Raw genomic sequence first — 10,671 nt, forward strand, 5'->3', positions numbered from 1 at the left:
AATGTTCTTGTTCTGCACACACAAGCGTCTTTCTGTACTGTAACAGGTTCTCCAGACTTGTCCTGGACTGGGTCTTCTCCAGATGGCGACCCGGCAGAGTCTATCTACCCATCTAACCAGTTAGCCCTTAAGTTCCTTTCACTAAAAAGTTATTTTAGTTTTCTTTTAATCTCCAAGCTCAGAGTTCTCTACATAATATTCGCACCACATATTGACCTCAAACACAACATCACTAAACTTTTACACAAACATGTCGTAACACAGCTCTAAATGAATTTATATATATTCTTTAGGAATCGGGATACGAAGCACGAAAGATAAAAGGAAGGACAAAGTATGAGCGCAGCACTTGTTAGTTTAGTCTGGAGCATCCACGCCACTTTTGTTGATGTGCCATAACTGAAGTCACCACAATATCTCTTGTGGGTCACACCTGTAACTCTTGCCTTACCTAATGTGTTATAATCCTTTATATGAACAATTCCGTTACTTCCCCTATTAAAAACACAAGTGTAACACATACTTCCACCAAGGAAGTGATCCGCACCACATATATACACGGATATTTAAACTAAAACAACATTTATATATTTTTAATTGATAATGAAAACTGAGAGACAGTATAAAAGGTAAACAAAAAATCTAGCGAAAGACGTCTAAATTCCATACAACGCGAACACCAGTAAAGTGCACAGAGGAAAACGTTGCTGTGAAATCTTTCGGTTGGTCCAGCAGGAAGATACACTAGGAGGACCTGGTACGAGTGAAACACCTGGTGGACCGAAATGTTTTGTCCGTCAGCAAACAGGAAAGTATCGACTAACGGAGGTCTTTGTCAGGGATCACCCAGTAAGTGATTAAGCAACCTGTAATGATTGTCGGTGATTATCTTCTGTGAATTACTTAACTGATGAACTGAGGACAATAAATGATGCTTGTCTTCATATCTGGTATAGCGATGACTTAAAATTATTATATGTGTCTCTACCTTACATCATGGAGGAGAGAATTTTCCGCTCAGTAACTCAGTAGGACGAGGTTGTCAGGTATTGTTTAGTGAGTGGGAGGGGTTAATGGTGCAAGCTACTCTAGGGGTTAATGGCGCAAGTTTCCCAATGGGGTAATGATATAAGTTTCCCTAATTGGTAATGGTATAAGTTTACCCCTGTGGAGTAATAGCACTAACACTCCTAGAATGTGATGATGCAGACTTTCCTAGGGAATGAGTTTGGGGGCTATTACAACCCAGGGACAATAAGGCCTGTTATCCTGGGTGTAAAGCGAAGCAAGGAGCAGAATAAACACAGCTGAATAACTTTGACTTTGTAATATATTTCCTTCCCCAAGAGCAATGTGGATATTTACATATCTGTAAATATCCACAGCCTTGAGACAGAATGAACAACCGTGCTCAACCAGCTCTAGTATGGAAATGACAAGGGCAGACAGGCGGGTGGTGCCCACAACACCTCTGCGATTGCCAAGACCATCTTCGCATTAGCTGAACCCCAGGTTCAGCTAACGTGAAGGGGCGGGGCTCCATTGTCCATCCCTAGTACTGGTTCGCTGGTTGGGGAGAGAGCCTTCCAATGAGGGTGTGTACTTGCGCTGCCGAGAAAAGGTTACGCGCTCTTTGTATGCCACAGGGGCTGAGCGTTTCCCATGCTTGTGGAAACCCAGGACACAACAAAGATGTTGGGGCGTGGCTTTGCAGTCAGTGCTTAGCGTCGAACAGCCGGGAAGTGAAGATAGTCCAACACGATCTGAAGACAAAGACACTATATAAGTTTCCTGAATACTCATAGTTAAAAATTCTATCTACTACATAAGAATCATTTCATTACTGAAATGAGACCTATAACTACAAAAAGAACATTTTAATACCGAAAGAGGGATTAAATTATGTTTTGAATGCATTTACACCAAATAGTGGAACTCGAAGAGTAGCAATCTCCATTTCCTGAGTTCTGGGTATTTTATATGAATGTAGGCAGTTAGTTAAGTGAAATAGCTGAGAACAGCTCACAGGGTATATACTGTCTATGTCTAGACAAAATATACCTAAATGGGATCATATTTGAAAATATCTCACTCCACAATGTCTACGTGTTCCATTAGGGTCTAGTGCTCACCAGGGAATATACTAATGCTAATCATAATAATAATAATAATAATAATAATAATAATAATAATAATAATAATAATAATAATAATAATAGCAATAATAATAATAATGCTAATAATAATAATAATAATAATAATAATAATAATAATAATAATAATAATAATAATAATAATAATAATAATAATAATAATAATAATAATGCTAATAATAATAATAATAATAATAATAATAATAATAATAATAATAATAGTAATATTAATAATAATAATAATAATAATAATAATAATAATAATAATAATTACACTGCTGCATATATAACAAGAAATACACAGAAATTTAAAGATGGAAAATCTGCATATATGTAAAGTCAGTTGTAGAGTAGAGTGTGTACCACCGTCATATTATCTGAACTTAGTCAAACTTGCAATAAATTAATATAAACATTTAGAGTTTGAAGTTATATTGGTCCCAGAATTGACGGGGATATCATACGAGGAAATGTTAACAATGCTGACTCTGACGTCACTGAAGGAGTGACGCTTCAGAGGAGATATGATCACAATACTGAAAGTACTCATAGGTATGGACAGGAGAAAAAAATAGGACATTTTGAAGAAGGAGTCATGGATAGAAGCTGGACATCCTGAAGAGCTAAATTAAAGTGAAGTTTTTAAGTGTTATGGTTTAGAAAAAGGAATCGAGTTAGGAAAGTAAAGAAGACAAACTCTAAATAATTCAGTATAATGCAGAAAATGTCAGGAGCTACAGATCGAAACAAGAAATTTATGTGAGGTAAGTAGAGCCAAGTGTTTACTGACCGCTGTCATCAGCAGTGGTAGGGTGGATGACAGTCGCCCACACCATGAAGATACACACTCACCGCTGTCATCAGCAGTGGTAGTGTGGATGACAGTCGCCCACACCATGAAGATACACACTCACCGCTGTCATCAGCAGTGGTAGTGTGGATGACAGTCGCCCACACCATGAAGATACACACTCACCGCTGTCATCAGCAGTGGTAGGGTGGATGACAGTCGCCCACACCATGAAGATACACACTCACCGCTGTCATCAGCAGTGGTAGGGTGGATGACAGTCGCCCACACCATGAAGATACACAACACCACCGTCATGTGTGACCTAAACAAGTTCATTATATTAGTAATTCAACTGCAAGTTGGATTATGCATATATATATATATATATATATATATATATATATATATATATATATATATGGTTTAGAAAGACACGTAAGCAAACACTATAACATATTTATTAGAAAACGTTTCGGTCCTGGGACCTTGATCACTTCTAACATACAGAGGTAGGAAGACGTTATATATAGGTGGAGAGTGAGATGTGACGCACGTGACCTGAGGAATGTCATAAGAACATAAGAATGGAGGAACACTGTAGAAGGCCTACTGGCCCATGCGAGGCAGGTCCTTATCAAAAACAACCTCTGCCTATGATGAGGACGGGTAGACGATGAAATCACGTGACTCCTGTGTTGTTGGGTTGGTGCTGCTTAAGTATCATGTATGCCAATGTTTTTGAAATTTTGTAGTTTCCAGTGTTGCGTTCTATAGTGTCGGTGACGGCGATTAGTGAGGCTTCTAGGCACCGTCGGCGTCTGAGGTCTGGTTCGGTGAGAACGAGTTGTGCCTCATTCCAGTTCATCAAATGTCCCGTGGAGTCTCTGTGGAGGACACAGGCGTACCTTACATCGTCTCTGTTAGAGGCATTTCGATGCTCATTCAGGCGGACTGCAAGATCTCTGCCTGTCTCGCCTACATATTTCTTGGGACAGAACCCACAGGGGATAGCGTAGACGCCTGCTGTAGAAGTTAGAGGTGTGGGGCTGCGTTTCGTAGTGAGGTCTTTGATAGATGATGTGTTTATGGTGGAAACGTTGATGTTACTCATAGCAAGTGCCCTGCGAATATTCGTGGCAACATCGCCACATGGGAGTACTATGAACTGTTCAGGGGGCTGTTCCATGGGCGGTTTGTTGAGGATAGCTTGTGCCTTGAGTCTGCAATCTCGGATGAAGAAAGATGGGAACTGAAGACGTGTAAAGGCTTGTGTTATGTAAGTGCATTCTTCTTCTAGAAAACAAGGGCTGGAGATGCGAAGAGCTCTCAAGAAGAAGCCAATGAGGACTCCTCTCTTAGTGCGGGTGTCTTGGTGTGAATAAAAGTGTATAAGATCGTCCTTGTTGGTAGGTTTTCTATACACTTTGAAGAGAAGTTTGTCACTGTCGGGAGATCTGCACAGTAGAACGTCGAGGAAAGGAAGTTTGCCATCATTTTCGAGTTCAAGTGTAAACTTTATTGATGGTTCAACTGCATTGATCTTGTTGAGAAGGGCCTGGATATTGAGACGTCTCGGATAGAAAACCAATATATCATCAACGTATCTTAGCCAGGTAACGGTGTTGGGAATGAGGGTGCTGAATTTCTCTGTCTCCAGGTTTTCCATGAAGAGGTTGGCAAGCACAGCACTGAGCGGGCTGCCCATTGCCATCCCAAAGCACTGTTTGTAACAGTTGTCCTGATACTTGAAGAAGTTGAAATTAACACAAAGTTCCACTAGATTGATGAAATCTAGAAGAGGTAAAGGGAGGTCGTGGTTTTCAGTGAGCCTCTGTCTCAGAATGTTGATTGCAGCGTCAGTAGGAACGTTGGTAAAGAGGGCTGTGACATCGAAGGAAGCCATGCTTTTGTTTTTGACATTCAGGTTGGAAATTCGGGAGAGAAGGTCACCTGAGTGTTTGAGGTGGGCTTGACATCATCTATCAAAGACCTCACTACGAAACGCAGCCCCACACCTCTAACTTCTACAGCAGGCGTCTACGCTATCCCCTGTGGGTTCTGTCCCAAGAAATATGTAGGCGAGACAGGCAGAGAGCTTGCAGTCCGCCTGAATGAGCATCGAAATGCCTCTAACAGAGACGATGTAAGGTACGCCTGTGTCCTCCACAGAGACTCCACGGGACTTTTGATGAACTGGAATGAGGCACAACTCGTTCTCACCGAACCAGACCTCAGACGCCGACGGTGCCTAGAAGCCTCACTAATCGCCGTCACCGACACTATAGAACGCAACACTGGAAACTACAAAATTTCAAAAACATTGGCATACATGATACTTAAGCAGCACCAACCCAACAACACAGGAGTCACGTGATTTCATCGTCTACCCGTCCTCATCATAGGCAGAGGTTGTTTTTGATAAGGACCTGCCTCGCATGGGCCAGTAGGCCTTCTACAGTGTTCCTCCATTCTTATGTTCTTATGACATTCCTCAGGTCACGTGCGTCACACCTCACTCTCCGCCTATATATAACGTCTTCCTACCTCTGTATGTTAGAAGTGATCAAGGTCCCAGGACCGAAACGTTTTCTAATAAATATGTTATAGTGTTTGCTTACGTGTCTTTCTAAACCAACTTGTCGGTATTTATTACCAAGGTTTATACCATATATATATATATATATATATATATACATATATATATATATATATATATATATATATATATATATATATATATATATATATATATATATATATATATATATATATATATATATACATACATACATATATATATATATATATATATATATATATATATATATATATATATATATATATATATATATATATATATATATATATATATATATATATATATATATATATATATATATATGCAAAACAACCACTCTGAAAGAATAGAGAAATTCCAAGCGCTTTCGTGACTACTCACATTATCAAGGAACTATGATAGTTCCTTGATAATGTGAGTAGTCACGAAAGCGCTTGGAATTTCTCTATTCTTTCAGAGCGGTTGTTTTGCATATTTTGAAATCACCTGTTCACTGTGATCTTATTGCATATATATATATATATATATATATATATATATATATATATATATATATATATATATATATATATATATATATATATATATATATATATATATATATATATGCAAAACAACCACTCTGAAAGAATAGAGAAATTCCAAGCGCTTTCGTGACTACTCACATTATCAAGGAACTATGAAAGTAAAGCATCCAAGGAAGCTATATAAGGGGTCTGGCCAACACCTCACTATCAGATCCCACAACGGTTAAACACCTGACGCGCGTCGACTCAACTGGAGAGGTCCTTTGCAAAACTCACCCACAAACTATTCTACCCAAGAAAATTTAAAAATTATTATTTGTCCGGTGTATTATTAAATTCTTCCCAAATTCTATTAATTATAAATGGATCTAATTTATATAAACCAAAGGAAATATTCATATTATTGTCAAAACTGCTTTTTATGAAACAAGATTCAATTATATTTCTGTCGACCATGGACTTGCTTGATACTACTTTCTCAACTTTTTGAAAATCAATTGGATAGTTAAAATCTCTTACATGAATAAATAGAGCATTGGAATCTTGTCCAGTTCCAATGCTATATTTATGTTGTTTTAATCTTAGTTCGAGATTTTTACCATTTTGACCGTAATAAACTTTATTACGGTCAGATAAGTTCCTTATCTGATAAGTTTCTTATCTGAAGAACTCGTTAACTATGATTTACCATTGCCAGTTCCTTCTATCATTAAACTTATTAAACTTTGCATTGTTGATGCAAAATTTGTATTTAATGATAAGTTTTACACTCAGAAGTTTGGTATGGCAATGGGAAATCCTCTTTCACCTGTTCTTAGTAACCTATACATGGAATTTTTTGAAACAGGGTTGCTTAACACAATCCTCCCAAATAGAGCTAAATGGTTCAGATATGATGATGATATTTTGTGTCTTATGCCCAAAAATGTAGATATACACCATTTCCTTGGAAAATTAAATAGCTTAGTCCATTCTATAAACTTTACTGTTGAGTTTGAAGAAAATAACTCATTGCCTTTTCTAGATGCTTTAATTATTAAGGGTAATAATGAATTCAAATTTATAATTTTCAGAAAACCTACAAATAACTGTTCCTATGTCCACTATTATTCCTCGCATCAAGATAGAGTCAAACTGTCTGTTTTCTCATCAATGTTTTTGAGAGCTTTACGAATTTGTAGTCCTGAGTTCATAGATGAGGAAATATCCAAAATTTATGAAATAGGTAATGATTTAAAATACCCAAGAAATGTAATTGATAAATCTTTTAAAGTTGCTAGAAACACTTTTTATAATCCAAAAAGGGGCAACCAGCCTTATTCAACTAAAAATAAGTTGGTTCTCCCTTACCATGAAAACTTTGTTGATATGCCTTCTCTTCTTAAGACTTTTAATATTAAAGTTGTATTCAAAAATCTTGATACAGTAAAAAAAACTTTTGATAAAGAATTCCCCCCAAAATGCTGATGGATGTGTCTATAAGATTCCTTGTAAAATTTGCGATAAAGTTTATTACGGTCAAACTGGTAAAAATCTCGAACTAAGATTAAAACAACATAAATATAGCATTGGAACTGGAAAAGATTCCAATGCTCTATTTATTCATGTAAGAGATTTTAACCATCCAATTGATTTTCAAAAAGTTGAGAAAGTAGTATCAAGCAAGTCCATGGTCGACAGGAATATAATTGAATCTTGTTTCATAAAAAGCAGTTTTGACAATAATATGAATATTTCCATTGGTTTATATAAATTAGATCCATTTATAATTAATAGAATTTGGGAAGAATTTAATAATACACTGGACAAATAACAATTTTTAAATTTTCTTGGGTAGAATAGTTTGTGGGTGAGTTTTGCAAAGGACCTCTCCAGTTGAGTCGGCGCGCGTCAGGTGTTTAACCGTTGTGGGATCTGATAGTGAGGTGTTGGCCAGACCCCTTATATACTTTCTTGGATGCTTTACTTTCATAGTTCCTTGATAATGTGAGCAGTCACGAAAGTGCTTGGAATTTCTCTATTCTTTCAGAGTGGTTGTTTTGCATATTCTGAAATCACCTGTTTACTGTGATCTTGTTGCATATACATATATGTATATATATATATATATATATATATATATATATATATATATATATATATATATATATATATATATATATATATATATATATACATTTATGCAGGATTGAAAGGCCAATAATAAAAACGACTTTTACTGGGGAACAATATCATATAATGTGGGTTCTATAGTTAGGAACTCAGAAGAAAGCGGTGACTAATACTTTACAGAAGCTGATGTACAATTATGACCTCGCTCATAAGAGTTTTATGAAAAATACTATTGACTTTGTAGTCAATTGTCATTTACAAATTAAACTGCCCATTAGAAATTACAATAAAATTAATGCACTTATGTTTGATTAAATAATTCTCATTTTTTAGTAAACATTGTATATATAAATACTGTAAATTAAACACTAGCGTGGAATTACAAAAAGCAGTGAACCTGGGATTATCAGGTCCAGTGATCGACACCATGCCTAACCCTTCTGGGGTAGGGTAGGTGCCTGAGCCCGAGCTTACAGCTCAAAACACTGTCATTCCCATTAGCTCCCCTGGGGCGGGGATGGCAGACCAGAGGGGACAGTTGGTCCCAAAGATGAGGCGGTACTTATACCTCCTCCCATGGGAGACTTAGGTCTCAGACACTCCCTAAAGAGGGAGCCAAGGCTGGGCCACCACTTGGAAAAGGCCCTCGCCGGGAAAATTACCGGCGAATCTTTGATAATAATAATAATCAGGTCCAGTTTTTTAAACCTGAGGTTCCGAGCTTATAATAAGAAATATTCGAAAACCGAATTTATATTCAAGGTTCCGACAAGGGCATCAACTGTGGCCTAAACTGACTCTTTCCCACAGCCACAGCGACCTTCTTAGTAAAATATTCTCATCTCTCTCAAAACCATATAGTCCAATAACTTGATTTAAGACGCAATTAACGACTGTAAATGAATAAACTTAAGATAAATGAGGGATTGAATCATGATCCCTGGATTAACAGGTCCAGAGCTAACCTGGAGCAGTGGATGTGTTCTCCCTGGATTAACAGGTCCAGAGCTAACCTGGAGCAGTGGATGTGTTCTCCCTGGATTAACAGGTCCAGAGCTAACCTGGAGCAGTGGATGTGTTCTCCCTGGATTAACAGGTCCAGAGCTAACCTGGAGCAGTGGATGTGTTCTCCCTGGATTAACAGGTCCAGAGCTAACCTGGAGCAGTGGATGTGTTCTCCCTGGAGTAACAGGTCCAGAGCTAACCTGGAGCAGTGGATGTGTTCTTATCTAATGTTTCATCTGACAGTTAATTACAAAGTTGTTATTAGCATGTTTAGTCCAGTCATTGTTTTCACTTAGACTGTCTAACGTGTTTGAATTTTTGTTTTAGCTCATAACAAACTCTTCTAAGTTTGTTGTTTGTAATGAGCTGAAAAACAAACTAAAAGGCAAGTAGACAATCTTATTGAAAGCAATGTAATTGAAAACAGTGATTGTATTATACATGGTAAAAACCAGGTAGTAATTAACATGTCAGATAAGACATTGGATCAGAACATAACCGCTGCTCCAGGTTATCGCTGGATCTGATAATCACAACATCAAGATTTAATCTCCCCGTCCATCTTTAGGTTTATTCATTTCCAGTCGTTTATTAACATTAACACTCTACCTCAGGAGTGTAAGAGTCTTACACTCAGACATACTGACAGAAATACACTCTCATATAACACACTCACACATAGGAGAATACACAGACACAAACACAAATGCACAAACACTATTGACAAGTGCCTTTAACATCCAGTAACAAGCTCAACAGACCAAGTGATGTTTAATGACATTATTGTAACTAAGAAATTAAGTAATTTAATATTTAACTTTCCTTTGTTATTTTATATCCATTGTGCAATAAGCATTCCCTTATATATATTAAACATATTCATTATAATTTTGCAAATAAAAAACATAGGAAAACAATCGGCATCAGCCAAAATTTGGGTATCGTCTCACCGCCGCATCCATAATAGAGAAAGAGAGGAAGAAAATTCACTGCTCTACAGTACAATCCTCTCTGATTTACAAACTTTCACATCAGTTCGATACCTGATTTGTTAGTCAACCTTACCTGTTCATGGTGAAGATTAGTTTTCAAGCTGGAGAAGTGTGTAGGTGTATGGTTGACGACTCTTGTGTTACTGTTCACTCTGATGGTACACCAGTATATATACACTCGCAGCGTCACTCTTACCATAAATCTCCACTTGGCAGTTTCCTACCACGCCATGTTTACATGGCTGAATTAATTTTGTTTGCTTAACAATATTTTATTACATGTAAACTACATTTTGTGAACTGCAGAAATAAAGTTTGTTTGTTTGTTTGATTAGAAGCCGAGGTTGTGATTGTGTGGGAAGGAAGGAGATATCAGAGTGTGGGAAGGAAGGAGGTGTTATCACAGTCAGGTGAAGACCAGCTAGAATCTTGGTGCTGTTGTTCTGATCAACATAATGTATTTCTGAGTGACTCAAACATGTTTTCTCTTATCAATATGATGACTCTTAAA

General features: G+C 37.1%; 1 protein-coding gene across 4 annotated transcripts; it reads right to left on the bottom strand.

Moving 5' to 3' along the window:
- Nucleotides 1–1,312: 1,312 nt before the first annotated feature.
- Nucleotides 1,313–10,386, bottom strand: LOC128697271 (uncharacterized). 4 transcript variants are annotated; one of them, XR_011391338.1, is made up of 3 exons: nt 10,234–10,386; nt 3,130–3,268; nt 1,313–1,763 (listed from the first exon to the last, which is right to left on the bottom strand). XR_011391338.1 is itself a non-coding variant. In XM_070081019.1 (3 exons), the coding sequence occupies exons 1-3, from the start codon at nt 10,239–10,241 to the stop codon at nt 1,519–1,521; spliced, it is 330 nt and encodes a 109-aa protein (XP_069937120.1). In that variant the 5' UTR covers nt 10,242–10,386; the 3' UTR covers nt 1,313–1,518. The 4 variants fall into 4 exon arrangements, 1 of the variants encoding a protein (XP_069937120.1); XR_011391337.1 differs by having other exon boundaries at nt 3,006–3,268; XR_011391336.1 differs by having other exon boundaries at nt 2,944–3,268.
- Between the last annotated feature and the right edge of the window lie 285 nt (nt 10,387–10,671).

Source organism: Cherax quadricarinatus, unplaced genomic scaffold, assembly GCF_038502225.1.
Source record: "Cherax quadricarinatus isolate ZL_2023a unplaced genomic scaffold, ASM3850222v1 Contig1473, whole genome shotgun sequence".
NCBI classification, from domain to species: Eukaryota; Metazoa; Arthropoda; class Malacostraca; order Decapoda; family Parastacidae; genus Cherax; species Cherax quadricarinatus.

Bases quoted from the DNA above. Each gene is read 5' to 3' on its own strand.
- LOC128697271 (XM_070081019.1), bottom strand. The intron at 1,764-3,191 runs GTGAGTGTGTAT...CTTTGTCTTCAG, and splicing joins TACCACTGCTGATGACAGCG to ATCGTGTTGGACTATCTTCA.